General features: G+C 35.2%; 1 protein-coding gene across 6 annotated transcripts in view; it reads right to left on the reverse strand.

The window, feature by feature from the left end:
- PTPRM (protein tyrosine phosphatase receptor type M) overlaps positions 1 to 23454 on the reverse strand; it is a 1348209-nt gene that overhangs the window by 182724 nt on the left and 1142031 nt on the right. For all 6 annotated transcript variants that reach the window (XM_053714931.1, XM_053714930.1, XM_053714929.1 and 3 more), the window contains 2 exons: positions 11878 to 11965; positions 3884 to 3960 (listed from right to left, as the gene is read on the reverse strand). In XM_053714931.1, coding sequence (XP_053570906.1) covers positions 3884 to 3960; positions 11878 to 11965 — 165 coding nt within the window. The remainder of the gene's footprint in view (positions 1 to 3883; positions 3961 to 11877; positions 11966 to 23454) is intronic.

Below are 23454 nucleotides of genomic sequence, written 5' to 3' on the forward strand. Positions count from 1 at the left end.
ATATATGTCTATATATGTGTACATATATATTTATGTGTTCATATGTGTATATATGCCTGTAAATACAATGCATATAAATACATAAGTGTACAGATATATATATATATATATATATATATATATATATATATATATATATATATATATATATATATATACAAAGAACAAACCGGCATGATTGCTTGGTGTTGTTAAAACGGAGCTTTATTTAACCAATTTAAAAGTTTGGCCAGACGTGTCTGACATGTTTCGGCGTGAGTGCCTTAATCATAGACATGATCTTGCTTAAAAAAACAACTTAATTTAAACGAAAGTCTTTGCTTCTATTGGTAGCTCATTGAAATCACATGATTAGCTTCTAGTCACATTTAAAGGGCTATTATACATCTAAAAAGAATCATAAATACATAGTAGAAACAAAGCTTAGGAGCTCATGGTTACAAAGTGTATCTAGATATATGGCAAATAATATTATTACTTTTATAGCAAAAAACACACCTTTGCAAAATGTTAAAGCTGACATTAAGTCATCAGTATACCGTAAACCCATTTCGGGAAATACATTACTACATGGGAAGAGTAATCACCCCAAGATGGTACCATACTCAATAGCTAAAGGTCAATTCATACGAATAAAACGGAATTATTCTAATGAATCAGACTATTCCAAACAAGCTACAGAATTAACATATAGACTCATGGGCCCATATTTATCAAGCTCCGTATGGTGCTTGAAGGGCCGTGTTTCTGGCGAGTCTTCAGACTCGCCAGAAACACAAGTTATGAAGCAGCGGTCTACCCTGTCCGCCTGCTCAGAGCAGGCGGACAGGAATCGCCGGAAAACACTTCCCTGCTGGCGGCTGATTGGCCACGAGTCAGCAGGGGGCGACGTTGCACCAGCAGCTCTGGTGAGCTGCTGGTGCAATGTTAAATTTAGCGAGGTCTTGCGGACCTGATCCGCACTGTTGGATCAGGTCCGCAAGACCTTTGATAAATCGAGGCCTTAGAAAGAGGCTACAAACAGGAAGTGATCTCAAAAGCTAAGACTGAGGTAGATGCCATAAATAGGACTTCACTCCTTAAAGACAAAAGTAAAAATAGAAACAAAGTGAGGACAATAGGGTCCGGAAATGATAACAGATATCAACCAGTAACTTTTGCGACCCAATATTCCTCAGATTATGAGGATGTATGTAAAACCATACGCAAACACACCCCCATGTTGGCTGCGGATGATAGACTATATAAAGTCACCAAATCAGGATGTCGCTTCTCATACAGGAGAGGCGCTACCATAGGAAACATCATCTCCTCGAGTGAATTACCAACAAACTCCAGAGATAGGACATGGCTAACCACTTAGTATAAAGGGCATTGTTTTTCAGTTGTCTGACAAAGCCAGTAAGGGGACAGATATGAAGTCTTGAAAAGTCAGCAATGTGCATTTCAAGTTATGACAATAAGAAATTACTCAATTTTCAAAGCTAAATTTCATGAAAAGTAGGCAAAATAAATAATGAAATTATAGCACAAAGTTGTTTCATTATGCATAACTAAACATTTTATATAAAAATATAAAGGTGTTTACTGTCCCTTTAACCCTTTAAGGACACAGCTTTCTGTTTTCTCAATTGTTTTATGATGGAAAAATTCCGTCATATGTCCTTAAGAGGTTAAGGAAGCTTTTTTCCAATGGACCATCACTTGCAATTCTGAGCAATTTAGTATATGGTGTGCTGCTAGGTGACATTGCTGCTTTAAAAGAGCTAAAGGGATCAACTCCAGAAGGAGAGTCTTTATTATTGTAGGAGATCACACTTAAAGATCCAACTCAAATCATATGCGCAGACACTATTTTATAGCAATATATGATGACATATTAAAGTTAATTTATATTTGGACTTTAGAATGTTTCATTACAATGAAAAATATGCAATGCTGACTTTAATTGTTTTGAATTCACACACGAGTTTTTCTTTTGAACATTTTGAATATTTGCCAAATGCACATTATTACGAACTCCAGCAGCATCATTATTATATTCAGAACTGTCAAACAACCCCACATTTTGATAACAAATTTAATTCCCATCCCTTAAGCCTTCAATCAATAGCTTTTATTATTTATCATGCAATTACCTCAACATGTCAAATTTCCATAAAAAACAATGACTATTTTTAGCGATGGCAAAGCCTTTTCACAGGTCTTGGAATACAAGCTATTGCCTACTTTTTATTTGTTCTTGTGAACAAAAGATTGGTAACACTGGGGTATCTTAAAACAGCAGTGTTAGTTCATTTGCTTCAGAGACAAGGAATTATCATTTTCCACACACTGGAAAAGAGGACAAACTAGTTTAATTGTTGAAATTGTGAAAATTAACAGTTTGAGAAAGAAAATACCTTATGTTGGTGAAGGGCACCATCCAAAAATGAAAGCATGGAGGGTTGGACAAAAAAGTGCAGCACCAACAGAGGTCTGGAATTCCATGAACATTCTCACTAAGCTAGTTTTATCAACATTTTCTATGTGGCTGCTCAGTCCAGTACTGTTACTTTCATCAGAAAAGTTCTAAAAGAATATTCTTTATTGTATAAGTTTCACTCTTCATGTCCCTTCAAAAATTAACCTTGATTTGTGAGTCAGAAAATGATGCATAGTAACTGCACACAGTAGATGAGACACACAAACACTGTGACAATTTGATCAGAATTTAAAACAATGAAACAAATTAACATAACTGTTAATTATATGCACTCTGATACTTGAAAGATGCCACTGCTATGTTTTAATAATTACTGAATGAAAAAGATACCCACGTGTCAGTAATGTTAACATTCTTTCTTGAGATACTTGCATTTTTAGTTTGTATTTTTAGATGATGGAACATCTTGCCTGATCCAAACATAAAATAAAATTCTAAGTGGGCCAACAGAAAGCTGTAAAGCTGTTGCCTAAAGATCCCTGTTGGGAAAATTTTGAGTTGCTTCTGTATACGAGACAAAAATAGTTTTTGGAATAAGCTATTTGCCATTTCCAAGCCTATACAAACATGTACAGTTACATTCTACTGTTGAGTCAAATTATTACTTCAGCGCATAAAAAGCACTAATGTTCAGATAACTAAAAAGGTTGCCCTTAGTTGCACGTACAACAAATTGTTGCCAAGTTCAGCTGAAGTAAATCATAGATAAAGTATATTTAGAGTACACTCGATAACTCTTAATTTTCACTTATACCTTTCATTTAATTCATTTATCAACAAACTTACAATATTTCAAATATCTCATTCTAATGTAAAACACTAAGTTAACATGATGCCGCATGAACAAAGAAGTGATGTTCAATAATTAAACGGCTTACATATTTAATGAAATGGCTTGCTTGCATTAGAAGCACTGGTTAACAGCTGCACATTGCTTTGAAGGGAACTTAAAAGTGCAGAGATGACAAGTGATTGCAAATCACAGCATTAGGAATTACATAGTTTTGTCACATTAATATGCAAATAGCTTTCTCTTTAAAGAGGAATAATGCCAAACTGTTGACAGGAAAAGGAAATCAAATTCTGTTTGTCCCCATAGTCATTAATAGGAAATTTCTCGGACATTGCCTGTAACCATCAACATGTTTGCAATAAGAACTATGACTGGCTGTTGCCATAGCGCCAACACAGGTATAGCAAAAGAGAGAAGTGCTCAACCATGGAATGAACAAAGACATAGTAGGTTTCTCTGTGTATTATGATCTATAGCCCCAACACCTTCCTCAAGTGCCATCAGTATGCACAAATAAGGTAATTCTGGAATATGTACTGATTATCTATGTTGACTATTCTGCTACATGAAATGAGTATTGACACAGCCATGACAATTGTACGTACATCAATATAATTCCCATTGATATAGTCCGAGCTGGATTCATCATCAGTGCTCTGCAATCTCACTCTGGAATGGTCATCTGAAAAGGAATCAGAGATTACAATAATGACAAAAATAATACAGGACAGAGATCGATCAGTGTAATTCAGAAATAGTGTTTTAGAGCATTAATGTACATTAACATTCAACAAAAACAAATTTAAGCCAGATTAATATAGGCAACTGAATAGCACAGTGAGTGTCTCATGATGCATTTTCTACCAGAATAATAATTGCATTTCTAACAAATATATAATTTCCATGAAAATACTGAATGAATATGTTTGTCAGTGTGATTTCTAATATATATTTAAACTATTAAAACAGTAAAAAAACAACAACCCCCCACCAAAAAAAAACTACTGTATATAAAATACAACTTTCCTCTTTGACGTAGATGTGATATATGGTTTCCAAGCACCAACAAATTACAGCTACTATTGATTTTAGTTTGAGAGGTAAAGTACACTGTGATAATTTGTAGGTAATTTAGGAGGATTTTTGTGAATCCAGTTGTTTTAATTACATTTAATCTAGACACTATTCTGCACTTGCTAATGGTTAACAGTGACACTGGATCTATAAGCTTTAGTTTGAGTATCCTAAAGCCAGTTTTAATTTAGTAACATGAAATAATCTTAGCATGCTATTAATATATCAGATATGAAGAAAAAGATCCTGTCTTTCAAAGCTTTAAAAAAGTTGTAACTGAGGCTCCATACTATAGGGAAATGCCCACGCTATTAAACTATGTCATTTTTTGATAAATAGATACTGCAATATACATTTAAATAGAAGCAATTTAAATATCTTTGACATTAAATTTATATAGACATTGTTGTAACCTTGCATACATTAACAATGGCATTGTATCTGTAAGCACCAGCTTTAGAGTGACAATCTTAAATCCAGTTTTAATTTAGAAACTTAAAAGAACCTTAGTGTGTTATTAACTCATATATCTGATATGAAGAAAATTATCCTGCCCTTCAAAGCTTTTAAAACATTATGATTGAGGTTCTGTGATATGGTTTTCAGTCAGTTTCAGTCAAAGTGGATGATTTTGATGTTAAAATGATATTTCAGAATACAGTTTTGTAGCATTTATAATATGTGTTATACTTTCCATATTTTTTTGCTTGTAGAAGAGTAGAACGTTTTGATGTTAAAAATATGTTTTAGTATACAGTTTCCTAAAAAGTATTTTGTCTGTGGAAACATTTATGTGCTGGAAAATTAAATTTAAAAAGGACGAAGAAACCCTGCAGGAGATTCATATACACTGTATAATGAAAGCAAACTATAGTTAGTTATAAAGGTGTCAAACTAGTTGATGTTTAAGGTACAAATTTGGTCTGAAATCTAAGAGAACACAAATAATAGTGACAAAGGGATTGAGAAGACTCTCCACACACACAAAAAAGTTGCAAAAGTGGAGTAATATATTATACCCATATTATACCCCATTTACTTTCTCTTTTTAATGTAATTTAAATTTCAGATCACAAAACTTTCATGCATACAAAATGTCCACCATCTGTAATATTATTTTTAATGCATGATATGAATCACTTCTGAATTGCATTAAATCATGGCTAGTCCCAACAATTTACCATAGAAGATAGAACACCATGATTTATATGGAGATATAGTTGGTAGCTGTGGCCACATCAGTCACATGATATCTTATGTTTGGGCTCCAATTATTTCCATTTCATGTTATTTCGTTCTGGATAAGGTAGGGTCCATTATGCACAGATCATTAGATACATTATATATATATATATATATATATATATATATATATATATATATATATATATATATATATATATATTACTTCTAGGTACACTTACCCAAAGTCAGGGATTTTGTAGACATATAGTATGCATGATTAAACAATTATACAAAACAGGTACTAATGATCATCAATTTAATATATAAGTTGAAATAAAATCATTGACTAAAACAGAAACAGCTTTGTGGGATAAACAAAACTAGGGGAGGAACAGCCAAATCCTGCTAACAAGGGGAGGTTGCTGAAGACAGTTTAATGTCAAAAGTCATACACCATGGTATGACTGAACACAGCAATTAAACACAAGGTTATTATACTACACTAGCAAGGTCTCTCCCAGGCAAACATTTCAAGGCAAAGTTAGGCAATGTAGACACAGTGGTCAGCCAAGGAAACTTAGTGCAGCAGATGAAAGATGCATCATCCTTGCTTCCCTTTTCAATCGGAAGATGTCCAGCAGTGTCATGAGCTCACAATTTGCAGAAACCAGAGGGACCCTGGTTCACTCATCTTTGTATGGAAAAGTCTGGTCAGAAGTGAACTTCAAGAAAGACAAGCCAAAAAAAACTATACCTCAAACGTGGTGGAGGTTCCTTACAAGTTTGGGGCTGCATTTATGCAAATAAAGTTTGGGTTTGGTCAGTATTGATGGTTGCTAAAGCATGACAACAACCCCAAACATACAGCTAAAGTGGTTAAACACTATATCCAGTGCAAAGAAGAAGAAGTCCTGGAAGTAATTGTATGCCCCCTGCAGAGCTCTGATGTCAACATCATCAAGTCTGTCTGGGATTAAATGAAGAGACAGAAGTCACTGAGGCTGCCAAAATCCAAAGAAAACCTGCTGACTTCCTTAAAAAAACCTGTGTGCAAGTGTAGCTAGAAGAATTTATGCTTTTAGAAATCAAAAGGTGGTCATACCAAATATTGATTTGATTTATATTTTTCTTCTAATTCATTTAGCATTTTGTTAATTGATAAAAATAAACTCTTAGCATTTCTATTTTTGAAAGCATTATTTTTTTACAGCAGGTTTTCACACCTGTCTAAAACAGTTCTGCAGTAGTGTAGATATATATATATATATATATATATATATATATATATATATATAATTTTGAATTTTACCACTAAATTTAGAAGCAAGCAGGTTGACTCTTGCCACAACCAGGATTTCCTTTATATGTAGCACAATATCACTCTACATCAGTAGACAAATGAGTATAATGGACTGGTATAAAGAATGAGCAAATGAGATTTTGTAGCATTCAAAAAATTACCTTCAAATGTTGGTTCTTTGTTATTTTGAAGTCTATGAGAAAGACATATTTGAATGAAACATTTCATATTCAAATGTTGCATTCATTATTGGGAAAGTTCAAATTAAAATAAAAAGTCTGTTTGGAAAACATTTGTTGTTGGTGGTAAAACATGAATCGAACCCTTAACTGTATATAAAATAGACATATTATACTGATATTGAAGTACCTAATTACCTGCTTTATCTTGAATATATAAATAAGGCATTGATTCGAGTTGAAAGAGACAGAAGTTGTGTCATACAGAACTCATTGTAAAAGGAAATCACAGGGAACATAATGAGGAATCAAGAAGTGGTGTTTTTTACAGTGTATGTAGCATGAGGAACACATAGTTGATTGCAAAGTAGGCTTTACATTATGTACAGAGGGATGGGCATATCTTGTTAAGTATATGCATTCATGCTGCAATAGGAAGGTACAGTACATGTAGCTATTAAGAAATTTATAGGTTAGTATCATCATTTAATCTTTGATGGAATTACATTGTTTCATTTCAATTTTATTGTTGTATAATAAGACTATGTAGTTTTATTCACTCTGGTACATGTGGTACATTCTAATTTTACATGCTAGAAAATTTGCTGCAGAACTGTCTATAATTCTAAAAGTCAAGCAAAAACTAAAACAGTGTTCTTCCTCAGCATCCTAATGTTTTGGGAATAAGGAAAGATTTTTTTATATATATCTCCATGATCTTTAGCCCATTAGTAAAGATATTTATTACATAATATTTGAAAGATTATCTATCTGTGTGAATCATCTCAAATGTGATCAGATAAAATGTGCTCTTACTGATCACAACTGTTATATAGGCAGTTCATAGATATATATCCTGTAGTTGTTGCAAGAAACGCTGAGAAGGGACCTGAAAAGCTATTTCAATGCAAATTTTCAAATAATAAATAATTTAACAATTATTAGTTCAGAATTAATTCTTTACTAATTTGGAAAAGTTAGATATGCAACAATGTAGTTAATAACAAATTTACTGAAGTTCAGTTTTTAGAAAAACTAGTTATTGTAGAGGGCAAAATAAACTATTAAAAGAAGTGTTTTATTTTTAATACATACATCTGGGTCATAATAATTTATTTGTGCGTAGGTCAAAACAACATTCTAAAAGAATGCTTGAGAGTACAGTAAAACACCAGGGAAGATATACTGATATATGTTTCCTGCATTTGGGTTTTAAAATGAAAACAGTGGACGAAATGTGGTCAGTTAAGTTAAACTAATATTCTAATGGTGTAGTAGGAAAACCACTGGAAATTGGACTAGAATTAGCTAAGCCATATCTTCATAAAGTCCCCAAAGGTCTTTTTTTGCTGAATAAAATTATAAAATGTCCTCCTAAAGGTGTTCAGAGCTTGTTATATTTTCTCAATGTATTAGATTATTTTTCATCCCAATGGCATAATTCCTTGAAGCTTCTTTTCTTATGTTGCAATGAAATGTTGTCTAGTGTCAGAGTCACCACAGGGCTTAATTAACTCTGATACTGAAGCAATACAATTTTTAGAAAGTTCCACTCATTTAAAAATGCACATTTCCCTTTATCTATAAAAACATGAGTAATTATAAATATATATATATTTTGTTAATTGATAAAAATAAACTCTTAACATTTCTATTTTTGAAAGCATTATTTTTTTTACAGCAGGTTTTCACACCTGTCTAAAACAGAGAGAGAGAGAGAGAGAGAGAGAGAGAGAGAGAGAGAGAGAGAGAGAGAGAGAGAGAGAGAGAGAGAGAGAAAATAATTCATTGTGTAGTCCATTTACAAATTCCTCTCTCTCTCTCTCTCTCTCTCTCTCTCTCTATATATATATATATATATATATATATATATATAATATATATATATATACAGTACAACTCCAAAAATCCGGACTCCAGAAATCCGGACAACCTGAGAATCCGGACTCTGGAGTGATTACAACTTCCGGGTGTTGGTTTGTCACTGCGCATGTGCAAATTGGCATTCATAGCTGCAACAAGCGACGGCACACGAAGGCAGTGAGAAATCTGAGCTCCACAACTGCGCACTACAGTTTGCCATACATGACCGGTACCTGTGCAGGTATTTACCATCTTTACACTGCACAGTACTGTTATACCTCTATATACTGTACTATATTGTACAGTAGTGTACTGTACCAATGTTTCCTAAAGTGGATAAGGGTTCTAAACAGAAGCAGAGGAGAAACACTCTGAAATCACTGGGCAAAGCAGAAGCACCATCCACAAGCGGTTCACCGGGCGCAGCAGATGCTAGCGCTCCGTGAACAAGCAGTTCAGCGTGTGCCAAAGAAATACCTGTAACGGAAAGGAATGTACATTGGAAGGTGCAGTACTCTATTTTAATAAACAAGGTGATCTGTACAGTATTTATTTATAATAAAAAACATTAGCACGTCTTCTTTTTTATTTACAGGTATTTTATCAGCAATGTCCGAGAATCCGGAAAATCCAAAAATACGGACCAGGCAAATCCCCAAGCAGTCCGGATTTTTGGAGTTGTACTGTATATATATATATATATATATATATAAAACAAACCAAAGTAGAAAGCATTTACTGGGTCTTTTCACAAATAAATGTTCAATGTATTAAGCCATAACAGTGACGTAAGACCAGGTGAGTGCTTTCTACTTTGGTTTGTTGGATGTTTACTTTAAAAGCACCCTATATTTACCTTGTATTTGTTGCTATTACAGGCAGGAGGTCACATTGCAACAGTACTGACAGCTAAATGCCAGCATAAAACAGGCAGCCTAACAACGAATGCAAAAATAAAAAATAAATAATTGCCCCCTCTAAGTTAATACATCCCCACAATTACAATGGCAAACAACTACATTGAAAACTAGTCTCTCACCACCACAAACTATTAATTACACTGGCCTCTAAACTGTACAACCCCTATAAATCTAACAACAAACATTCACCTTCTTTAACCAAGTTAATCAAACATGATCCCCGTCTGTAATATAGCCAACTCTAATCTAACTTGCACACAGACAGCTTACCTTAAGGCCCAGTGGAAGAGTCTTCTATCTTCAGCTTCTTTTGGCTATTGAGCGAGAGGCCCCTGGCAACTTTATCCTTGTCATAGTCTTATTAGACATCCCTTCCGTTTTATATACATAAGGAACCCCTATTTGCCTAATACCGTATGTATGCATGTATGTATATTTATATATATGTTTCATGTGGAATTTTTTTGGTGTGAGAGTGGAATTTGCATTAAAATTAGCAGCCCTTTAGTGGGGTATGATGGACAGATTGACCCCTCCAAAACAGCTGTTTACAGGACTTCTCAAGGATGGCCCCTATTTTTTGGAACTCTCTCTGCCTCACTCCACAAGACTCTCCCCTAGTTTCCATAGTTTCTAGAGTTCCTTAAGACTCTACTGGTCAGGAGTGCATGCAATATACACTAACCTTTCTTACCTCAGTTCCTTCCCACCTCCTTTTTCATCCCCTTGAACCCCTTAGCATGTAAGCTTACAAGTCCAGATGTTTTGTAGATCACATTCATGACAGGTGATTTATAACAGGTGATTTATAATCTTCTATAAATGCTACCTTGCATATTATTCATTTGTTTATAGCTCTGCGGAATCTGTTGGTGTTCTACAAATAACTGATGATAATAATCATAATAATAACGATTCACTGAAATAATGAACGTATGAAATCTTATGCAAAAAAAGCTACAATGGTAGCATAACGGATAAGGAGTTAGCTTCCAACCACAAAGGTTGGGAGTTCGAATACAAATGAGAAATAAAGAGAAATGTTAAAATCTTTAGATTCAGGAGTAATTTGAGGAAGCACTTCTTTACAGAAAGAGTGATTGATTTATGGAATAAACTTCCTCAAGAGGTAGTAGCAACAAACACTGTGGGGGACTTTAAAAATGCATGGGACAAGCATAGGGCTATCCTACGAACTAGATAAGTTTATACTGTTAGGTAAGGTCGGGCAGACTTGCTGGGCCTATGGCTCTTATCTGCCGTCAATATCTATGTTTCTATGTTTCTATAGCACAATAGTACAAATTTACATTACAGAAATGCTGGAACAAGAGATTGTGTTTTGATGTAGTGGAAATATTAGATGCATTACTTCACTGAAAAGCTAGTTACTACATTATATAGCTTCCCAGAAGGAATTTTAGCAGCAAGGATATTTTTTTTTTTGTGATAAGCATTTACCATATAGTAAGATAAACATGTTCTGTTTGTGTTATCACGAGAAGATCTAAGTACTTTGCCTGTTACTGATAACTTTATTTTACAGGATTTCTTCTGCTTTTGAGAACAGGCAACGTGAGTTAAACATAATTGTCTATAAAGCAAGATATTTTAAAATATGCCTGCTCTTTGGACTCAGATGATTTATTTAACAGGTGCAAAATTTGTAACCTTTTCTTCTTAATGATCTAGGAATGTTTCACATTTGCAAAGGTTATAAATGTGCCTGTGTAATGAAATCTTTTATTTCAGGCTTAAATCTATTTCAGACAAAACCAAGGTAAACCCAAGATAAATGTGAGCATAATTGTCTGCTATTCACAACTTTTTTATACCCAGCAAAATTAATGCAATTAGTTCTTCAAAGGCCAACATCTCTTGGCTCTGGGTCTAAAAGAGTTAATATATATTTAATTTGCAGACTTCAGCATTCATTAGGCAAACACAATATTGCTCAAGGGATTTAAATTATAATTGTCCTCCAAATGCATGCTGAAATAATTTCATGGTCAATTTTATCAGAGTAGCTGCTGTAAAGAAATCTTATGCAATTCTACTATCAGACTGACAACACTTACAGGCAATGATATTCCCATATCTGTTCTTCATTCTGTTCTCATCTTTCTTTGCCGACTCCCAGGGTGCTGTCTGTCCTTCAAAGAAACTCTGGGAAAAAGAATGGATAGATTCACCAAACATTGCGGGACACAGAAGAAAAGAAAATGACTTCAAGGTTAGAAGCAAAATGTGGTGATAATATCTTAAAAGAACAATACATAAAATGACAATTACAATGAAGTTCCAGAAATTATTAGCTAGGATGATTTAATTATCTTTTGAAACAACTGGAACATATTGATTATTTCATATGCAGTAGCAGCACTTATGGGGCAATTTAGTTCATCCTAATCATATAACAGAGTCATCAAAACTTACACTTTATGAGAACAAGTTAAAAAAATGAAAACAAATAAAATTAGAAACCAACCACAAAAGAAAAAAGATGAAGATGAGCATATATTTGTACTTTGAGAGAAATAAGCCAATAGTAATTCAGTTTAAAAATATTGTTTACTAAAGGGACAGTGAAATCCGAAAAAAACTTTCATGATCCAAATAGGGCATGTGATTTTAAACAACTTTCCAATTTACTTTTATCACCAATTTTGCTTTGTTCTCTTAGTGGTCTTAGTTGAATGCTAAACCTAGGAGGTTCATATGCTAATTTCTTAGACCTTGAAGGCCACCTCGAATTTTACAGTTTTTCAACACTAGAGGGCATTAGTTCATGTGTTTCATATAGATAACATTGAGCTCATGCATGTGAAGATACCTAGGAGTAAGCACTGAGTGGCTAAAATTCAAGTCTGTCAAAAGAACTGAAATAAGGGTACAGTCTGCAGAGGCTTAGATACAAGGTAATCACAGAGGTGAAAAGTATATTATTATAACAGTGTTGGTTGTGCAAAACTGGGAAATGGGTAATAAAGGGATTATCCATCTTTTTAAACAACAGAAATTCTGGTGTTGACTGTCCCTTTAAGTAAATGCTTTAGAATATTTTTCAAAACTCAGAACATCGAGGAAAGTAAATTTTACAGGAAGCACATAACCCTCATATTTTGTTGATAACATCTTACATCAACACCATTAACTGATTCACATTTTACATTTTATATTAGAATATTAAAACACTAACAGGTATACAAACACATAATCAGATGAATATCTGTGTGCTTTAGCTAATAAACACCTACTAGATTACTAGTGGAATGATATTGATAGTTCAGGGTGCGCTTTCAAAATTGCTGGACTGCCCTAGGATTAGCGCGCAGTCTGGTATTATAAGTCCATGGTAAAACTGGATAACCAGAGAATGTTTAGTGCAGCTGAAATCCCTTTAGGGTTCCCTATACATTGAATAGATATTGCAACTGTGCTAAACATTGCTCATATTACAAGTTGAAGGTTGCTTGAGCACAACACATAACAGTAATAAAAAGTTAACCGGACTTAAGACCTGTAGTTACGTGTTAGGGCTAGAATACAAGTATAACAAAACACATCTAAAATATAATAAAATACAATAATACACTCATATATTAACATATTACATGCAAAATATCAAATTACATTTTTGAGCCCTTTTTAGTCAAACAACTTGACATACAATATATGCATTGTAAATTAATTTAATGTTTTTGTTTTTTTAATATGAATTCTTCAAACACCTTTGTTTCTTCACAGAAGAAAATGTTTTTTATTGTATTATATATATATATATATATATATATATACATACATAAACACACACACACACACACATATATATATATATATATATATATATATATATATATAGAGAGAGAGAGAGAGTATATAAAATAAAAAAATAAGATTTTCTTCTAAGTAAAGAAAAGATTATGAGTTTTGCGGTATGAGTGAAAAAGCAGCGTTAAGGCTCTTTTTTACTACTGCTGGTATTACGAGTCTTGCAGGTTTAGGGGCACCACACACTTTTTTGGCCATAATGCAACGTAATTACTGCAGCTTTCAAAAAGTCCTTTTTCAATGGGAATTCCATAGCGCCGGTATTACGAGTCTGCCTGGGAGGCCAAAAAGTGAGCGGTACATCCTATACCGCCAAGATCCATACCGTAAACTGAAAGTCAGTAGTTATGAGTTGTGCGCTACAAAGCTGTAGCATAAAACTCATAACTAAAGTGCTAAAAAGTACACTAACACCCTTAAACTACCTATTAACCCCTAAACCGAGGCCCTCCTGCATTGCAAATAATAAAACAAAATTATTAACCCCTAATCTACCACTCCGGACATCGCCGCCACTATAATAAACATATTAACCCCTAAACCGCCGCACTCCTGCATCACAAACACTAGTTAAATATTATTAACCCCTAATCTGCCGCCCCTAACATCGCCGCCACCTACCTACATTTATTAACCCCTAATCTGCCGCCCCCAACGTCGCCGCCACTATACTAAATTTATTAACCCCTAAATCTAACCCTAAACCTAACACCCCCTAACTTAAATATAATTAAAATAAATCTAAATAAAACCTACTATCATTACCTAAATAATTCCTATTTTAAACTAGATACTTACCTGTAAAATAAACCCTAAGATAGCTGTAATATAACTAATAGTTACATTGTAGCTAGCTTAGGTTTATTTTTATTTTACAGGCAAGTTTGTATTTATTTTAACTAGGTAGACTAGTTAGTAAATAGTTATTAACTATTTACTAACTACCTAGCTAAAATAAATACAAATTTACATGTAAAATGAAACCTAACCTGCCTTACACTAACACCTAACCTTACACTACAATTAAATCAATTACATTATTTAAATACAATTACCTAAATTACAAAAAAACAAACACTAAATTACACAAAATAAAAAAAGAAATTATCAAATATTTAAACTAATTACACCTAATCTAATAGCCCTATCAAAATAAAAAATCCCCCCCAAAATAAAAAAAAACCTAGCCTAAACTAAACTACCAATAGCCCTTAAAAGGGCCTTTTGCGGGGCATTCACCCAAAGATATCAGCCCTTTTACCTGTAAAAAAAATACAAACTACCGCCCAACAGTAAAATCCACCACCCACACAAACAACCCCCCAAATAAAATCCTAACTTAAAAAAACCTAAGCTCCCCATTGCCCTGAAAAGGGCATTTGGATGGGCATTGCCCTTAAAAGGGCATTTAGCTCTTTTTCCACCCAAAAGCCCTAATCTAAAAATAAAACCCACCCAATAAAAAGTTAAAAAAACCTAACATTAACCCCCAAAGATCCACTTACAGTTTTTGAAGACCCCGACATCCATCCTCAATGAAGCCGGCAGAAGTCCTCAACGAAGAGGCAGAAGTCTTCATCCAACTGGACAGAAGTCTTCATCCAGACGGCATCTTCTATCTTCATCCATCCAGCACGGAGCGGGTCCATCTTCAAGACATGCGGCGCAAAGCATCCTCTTCTCTTGACGTCTAACGAAGAATGAAGGTTCCTTTAAGTGACGTCATCCAAGATGGCATCCCTTGAATTCCGATTGGCTGATAGAATTCTATCAGCTAATCAGAATTAAAGGTAAAAATCCTATTGGCTGATACAATCAGCCAATAGGATTGAGCTTCAATTCTATTAGCTGATCCAATCAGCCAATAGGATTGAGCTTGCATTCCATTGGCTGTTCCAATTGAAGCTCAATCCTATTGGCTGATTGCCTTATTGGTAGTTTAGTTTAGGCTAGGGTTTTTTTTTTATTTTGGCGGGGCTTTTTTTATTTTGATAGGGCTATTAGATTAGGTGTTATTAGTTTAAATATCTGATCATTTCTTTTTTTATTTTGTGTAATTTAGTGTTTGTTTTTGTAATTTAGTTAATTGTATTTAATTAATGTAATTGATTTAATTGTAGTGTAAGGTTAGGTGTTAGTGTAAGGCAGGTTAGGTTTTATTTTACATGTAAATTTGTATTTATTTTAGCTAGGTAGTTAATAAATAGTTAATAACTATTTAATAACTATAGTACCTAGTTAAAATAAATACAAACTTGCCTGTAAAATAAAAATAAACCCTAAGATAGCTACAATGTAACTATTAGTTATATTGTAGCTAGCTTAGGGTTTATTCTACAGGTAAGTATTTAGTTTTAAATAGGAATTATTTAGGTAATGATAGTAGGTTTTATTTAGATTTATTTTAATTATATTTAAGTTAGGGGGTTTTAGGGTTAGACTTAGGTTTAGGGGTTATTAAATTTTGTATAGGGGTGGCGACATTGGGGGTGGCAGATTAGGGGTTAATAAATGTAGGTAGGTGGCGGCGATGTTAGGGGCGACAGATTAGGGGTTAATAATATTTAACTAGTGTTTGTGATGCGGGAGTGCGGCAGTTTAGGGGTTAATATGTTTATTATAGTGGCGGCGATGTCCGGAGCGGCAGATTAGGGGTTAATAAGTATAATGTAGGTGTCGGCGATGTCGGGGGTGGCAGATTAGGGGTTAATAAAAGTAAGATTAGGGGTGTTTAGACTCAGGGTTCATGTTAGGGTGTTAGGTGTAAACATAAATTTTGTTTCCCCATAGGAATCAATGGGGCTGCGTTACGGAGCTTTATGCTGCTTTTTTGCAGGTGTTAAACTTTTTTTCAGCCGGCTCTCCCCATTGATGTCTATGGGGAAATTGTGCACAAGCATGTAAAACCAGCTTACCGCAGCTTTCAGCAGCGCTGATATTGGAGTGCGGTATGGAGCTCAAGTTTGCTTTACGCTCACTTCTTGCCTGCTAACACCAGGTTTATGAAAACCTGTAATACCAGCTTGCAAGTAACTTGCAAGTTAGTACCGCACTGCTCATAACGCAAAACTCGTAATCTAGCCGATTGGTATTTGAAGTATTTCCTAAGGCACCTTTGGCTTTCAATGAGTTGTCCTGGTACCTCTTTGGGTTAGCAAAAGAAAGCAAAAGCTAAAAGAGGCTTTTGTAGCAAGCCCCATAGATGTCTATGGGGAAAGTGTGTTAAAGAGGCCACGTTATCTGACCTCCAGATGTTACCATACCTGAGGCTTCCACTCTTGTACTAATTTTTTACTTTTAACTTGTAATAAAAAGCACAAGGATCTGAGTGTTATTCAATGAACTCAAGAGCAGTCAACACGTAACAAAGTTCTGTCATGGCATCTTCCAAAAGACCTGACAGAAGTAGATTACTAGAAAGTGTTTCTGTTTTTATTTTTTTAATTAAAATTATGTATTATTATTTGATACATGGTGTATTGATTATTATTAATTTCAAGTTACCATTCCTGCTGCTAGCGCCAATCCTTCAGTGTTTTATTTGAGCTACTTGTAGGTTGTATAGGAGAGGGTCAATCTTTTGGTATTTGGCAGAGAGTGGTTGGAGAGCTCCAGATTCTATGGACTTTAACAAAGACAGAGGTTGAGCACTAATTCACTGTAATAGCCTTTCATTAAAGGGACAGTTTTTTTCCGTAAAAATGTATAGTAATAACATTGTGTTGATTTTCAGACTCCTAACCAAGCCCCAAAGTTTTAGCTGTATAATGATGTCTGCAGACAGCTTGCTCCTGTTTTTGTAAAGGGTATTTTAAAAAACACAGTATTACATGTAGCCTGATGAAACGGCATTGCAGCCGAGAAACGCGTTGCAAAGCAACTTTTTAAAGTTTTTATAAAAGTTTTATACCTGTTCTACCTTGCTTGGACATATTATTACCCAAAGCTCTGGAGTATAATAACCATCAAATCTTTTGTTTACCAACTCCAATTGGAATAGCAAGAGTGTTTGACTCTCCCTGGAGCAGTTTGTTTACAAGAACAGCAGCTAGCCCTGAACAATCATCCAGCAATCCGGGAAACAGCTGTTATACCTAAAGGGAGTCAGTCGAACGGCTCTTAAAGATTTGGTCTGCCTGATATTGCAATGATTGTGCAACTCCACTTGTGAGTATAAGCCCATCATTATTTGTTGTTTGTCCAACACTGGTCGGGGTAATCTGCACCAAGGGCGCTTTTCTTCCTATACATTACAGGAGCGTGATTGCTGCAAGCAGATGACCGGACCTAAGCGAGTCAGCCGAGTGGCTCTGAAGCTTCGGCTTGTCAATTATTGCACTGCATGTGCAAACACACTTGTGAGTACTGAGTTTGTAATACAGTGGTTGTGCTCATACTTTTTAGGATTATCTGCACCAGAGCGCCTCTTCTTTGTCTTTTCTCTAGGACAAGGGATACCATTTTTACATTATAACATACATGGTGGCAGTAGTTATACAGGCTGTAAAAACATTACATGGCTATTAGTGAATGTAATGACTGCATATGAGCCATTTATTTCTTGTCAAGGGCCTGCACCTGTGTGAAGTTGGCACTCCATGTTTGTAAAAACTGAATAAAAATATACCATTCGTTTGTGCTGCATTTGTGCTGATTTGTGCTGCAAACATGAACATTTGTGCTGGTTTGGTTTAGGAGATATAGCACATTATTTTTTTAGGAAACTCTGCGCACTTTGCACCCCATGCTATTCAATTTTAAAAACAAATATATAATTTGTTTTTGTGCTGCGTTTGTGCTGATTTATGCCGCATAAAAGAACATTTGTGCTGGTTTAGTTTAGGAGATATTGCACATTATATTTGCTGAAACTCCACCCACTTTGCACCCCATGTTATTCAATTTTAAAAACAAATATACCATTTGTTTGTGCTGCGTTTGTGCTGATTTGTGCCACAAAAACTAACATTTGTGCCGGTTTAGTTTCAGAGATACTGCGCATTATAAAATGGGGTGCAAAAGGGTCTGAGTTTCAGCAAATATAATGCTCAATATCTCCTAAACCAAACCAGCAAAAACATTCCTTTTTGCAGCACAAATGAGCACAAACATAGCACAAATGAACGGTATATTATATACAAGGGGTGCCAACTTCACATAGGTAAGGGCCTGCTATATACCAGTTATGGAAGTTTAATTAGGACTAATGTTATGTCCTCAATATTTTTAGGTAATGACAGTGTAGCTTTAAAGGGACACTAAAGTCAAAATTAAACTTTCATGATTTAGATAGAGAACAAAATTTGCCAGAAAGAAATCTACTTCTCAGTTGAAATTCATACTCTGGGCCAGATTCTGAAAAGGTCTCTGGGCTGGGGAGATACTATAAAAATGCTTGCCAGTAGTTCTATTTCCCTGGTGGAATGATCTAAAGCTACTTTTAACCTTAAAAACAGGGTATCTCGCTCAGGGGTGTATAATGCATTTTCGTATGGGAAGGAGACGCATTCAAGTGCACAATTAAAATCGTAATTTAAAAAAATCACACAAAACGAAAACTTGAACCATTCACACAAAAATATGCAGGAAAATTTTTTATTGTTAAGGTGCATCAAAAATCTTAACAAATCGTACTGGCTCTAGGAACAATTACTGTGTATATAGACAATGGCGAAATATATGCACTAAACAAACAAAATTGGCCAAGGCCCAATATTTCTGTGAAAATCTGAACAATAACATATCAAACCCTAGAAAGTTTTGGAAAGTCATAAATAACTTACAAACTCCCCCAATCCACTCCCAACCCTCCACTGTCAAAGTGGACAACAAAACCCTGCAACTTCCCTTAGAAGTAGCAAATGCCTTTAACAATTATGTTGTCGGATGCTCCACCACCCTGAATGACAAACTAATAAATGACACACATCCTGAAACTACAAATGTGGATCAGGCCCCACTAAATCTGCAAAGACCCAATATAGAAAAGTTCAATTTTAGACCTGTACCCATCAATGTCATTAAGAAACACCTTAATAACCTAAAAATGAAAAACCAGTCTGGACCTGATCAAAACCTAGCAATGCTGTTGAAGCTCAGTGTGCCGGCAATTGCTAAACCTGTCACAACCCTAATTTATGAATCCTTGGTGTCTGGATACATACTTAAACTTTGGAAGACTGCAAGAGTAGTGCCTATCCATAAAAGTGGTGAGATGACCTTGGTTTCTAACTATCGCCCAATATCATTTCTCCCGGTATTGTCAAAAATCTTAGAAAAATGCATCCATACGCAACTACGTGAGTATTACCAACAATGTAACTATCTGTCCCTTGATCAATCAGGTTTTCGCCCGAATCACTCCATTACGACTGCCCTCCTAAAAGTTTGCAACAACATCCAAACTGGCATAGAACAAGGAGACCTAACTGGAGCTATTTTCCTTGATTTTGCAAAGGCCTTTGACACAGTAGACCACGACATTCTACTGCTCAAACTAAAAAAACTCAGGTATTGGTGATCATCCGCTAACCTGGTTTTGATCATATGTATTGGATCGATCACAATATATCTCCATTTCTGACAGCGACTCCCTCCCTCTCCTAGTCACGTGTGGTGTTCCCCAAGATTCCATTTTCAGTCCCCTACTATTCACATTATTTATAAATGATCTGCCTAATGTCTGCAAATCCTCAACTGTACACATGTACACAGGCGACACAGTAATCTATGCAAGCAAATCGATCTACTGCAGCTTGAGGCAGTGCTCCAAGACCAGTTCACAGAGGTAGAAAAGTGGATCTCGAAAAAAAAACTCTTCCTATACACTGCCAAAACTGTAACAATGATCTTTGGAATGGTACCTAAATTACACAAACAACAAAGTTCCCATCTATGCATCAAAACAAAATCATATTGCACACTGACCGCAGTTCACTCTTTCAAATACTTGGGTATGTTGTTAGACCCCAATCTATCTTTTGGACACCACATAGAAAAACTTGCATCTAAACTTTATCCAAAACTAGGTGCCCTGTACAGAAACAAATCCTGGCTAAGCCCTACAGTAAAGGAAAAGATTGTAAAGCAAATGCTGATGCCAATCATTGATTATGAGGTTGTAGTATATGCACCTGCACCGCAAACTCACCTTAAAGGGACAGTCAAGTCCAAAAAAAACTTTCATGATTCAAATAGCGCATGCAATTTTAAACAACTTTCCAATTTACTTTTATCACCAATTTTGCTTTGTTCTCTTGGTATTTTTAGTTGAAAGCTAAACCTAGGAAATTCATATGCTAATTTCTTAGACCTTGAAGACCGCCTCTAATCTAAATGCATTTTGATAGTTTTTCACCACTAGAGGGCATTAGTTCATGTGTTTAATATAGATAACATTGAGCTCATGCACATTAATTTACCATGGAGTCAGCTCTGATTGGCTACAATGCAAGTCTGTCAAAATAACTGAAATAAGGGGGTGAGGCTTAGATACAAGGTAATTGCAAAGGTAAAACATGTATAATTATAACTGTGTTGGTTATGAAAAACTGGAGAATTAGTAATTAAGGGATTATCTATCTTTTAAAACAACAAAAATTCTGGTGTTGACTGTCCCTTTAATAAATGTAATACATTATATAACTTGTAATACCAAGGTAACAGCACCACCCTACCAGTATCAAAATTGCTCCGGCACGGGATGGAGTCTGGTCCTCAACTCAATAATAATATAAGGTTAAATAATCCCAGCCAATGAGTCTTAGTAATGAATAAACCAGATTATTTTAATAGTTACACATAAATTCAGACACTATCTGATAATGCATAACAAATAATGGGAGGAAAACAAAGATGCACTCACACAGATCTACACAAACCCCATCCACCAAACCACACATCTGCAAACAACATTCATACATAAATATACAAAAATTACAAACAATAATAGTGTAAATGCACCCCCAGGGCGTCCCCAGGGAGTGTAGGACAGAAGCACCTGTCACATAACCTGTGAGAGAGACTTTGGTATGATTGTATCACTTCAAAAAAAACAAGAGAAAAAAAATGAATGAAAAAAATGTGATACTTTGTATCCAATATGATTGAAAAGATAGTGCCACAAAGTCATAAACTTGCATCCGGATATATAGTATTATGTAAAAGTGCAGTCCAGATAATTTGTAGCATACAATATCCTCTATGTAAAACTCGATATCTAACTGGATACTAATAGAGCCAAAAGTCCGTGTTATATAGTCACACAGAGATCCCTAATTTCCATATGGGCAATCCCCACTTCTGATATGAAAATGGTAGTTGTAAAGCGAGGTAATCCTCGGCTGCTCATCCAACCTCACACACTTGTATAGAGAATCTTCACTCACGGAAATACCCTTCGATAGTTTAAAGCCCAGATGCTTCGTATATAACCCAAGCCAGGGGGTTCACTACAAACAGTCACTCCGCTAAAGATCAATCAGCTGATATAGCATATGCATCCAGATACTAAATAAATGACCCAAACCAGGGGGTTCAATTGCGGTACCTTGTTTGTAGCAGATGAAATTCCTTGCCGTGTACCTGAGTCGGTCCGTATTATCGTGAGACTTGGTCGAAATCTTCAGTGTGGCAATGGATAGCAAGCCGAATGAATGGAATGTTCCTCTCTCGCTTACTCCGTCCGGGAAGCCGTAGACTATCAGCGTGCAGGGTTGCTCAAACAGCACAGGTAGGAACAGGTGTCAGCGTCCACGCTGAATCCGACGCGCGTTTCGGGGACTCCGCCCCTTCGTCAAGGAAATGTGCAGGTGCTAAGTGGAAGGTATCATTTAAACCAGTAAAGCTCTAATCTCATTGGACTACGCATACACATCTCATCCACATTACAAGCACACCTATGCACGTCATTCTTCTACAAAGCTGAATGAAATTACAGATATGTGGAAGCCTCAGCGAATAGCGTATTCTAATACTTTGTGTACAAAAAGGCAGAAAAAGCAAACAGAGCTGACACTATAATTGAAAGGGGTACTCCTCAATCCTGAAAGAAACTATACACTTCTAAATTAGCATAAAAGAAATATATCGATCGCTACTCAGGATAAATTTATCGGGAGATACCCAAAATTAGAACGCAAAAGGCACACACGACCCCACACTGTTCAAGGCAATGTCACTGAAACCTATAAAGAATAGTTTGAAAAGAAACTCTATATTTAATTTCAACTAATGATAATTATACATACACAGGGTTACCCAGATATGAACAAGACCCCATTTTTCTACTCGATAATGCCATGATATGCATTTGTGCGTTTACAACATTATACTAACTTGGTCTATAATGTTGCTAGAGACTATAAAGAAAATTTTGAAGAAAAAATATTTAAAGATTTAAACACAATGTATCACACATGTGCTGAGATATCAGATATCATTGGAGTCTAAAAGGGATCACACAAAAATTATTTTCCTGTTTTTTTTGGTATGTAGAAAAGCTTCCCAAGTAACTGTCCACCAGAGGTATCTCTCTCTTATACATCATGCTGACCTAATGTTAGCATCTGAAATCTTATTAGAAATTTTTCCCTAGAATAACACCATGAGTGGGGTGTATCAGATAAAATTCCCCCATGATATATCTCTGTTAAGGCCTTTAGGTGTCATCGTATCAAGTTTCCTAATCCACTGGGCTTCTTTCCTAAATAATAATTTTTGTCTGTCCCCACCTCTGCGTAGGGGGGTACCCCATCCACAATTTGGAATCTCAATTGGCTTTTGTTGTGTGAGAACCTAGTGAAATGATGCGCCACCGGGGCATC

This window comes from Bombina bombina, chromosome 5, assembly GCF_027579735.1.
Source record: "Bombina bombina isolate aBomBom1 chromosome 5, aBomBom1.pri, whole genome shotgun sequence".
NCBI classification, from domain to species: Eukaryota; Metazoa; Chordata; class Amphibia; order Anura; family Bombinatoridae; genus Bombina; species Bombina bombina.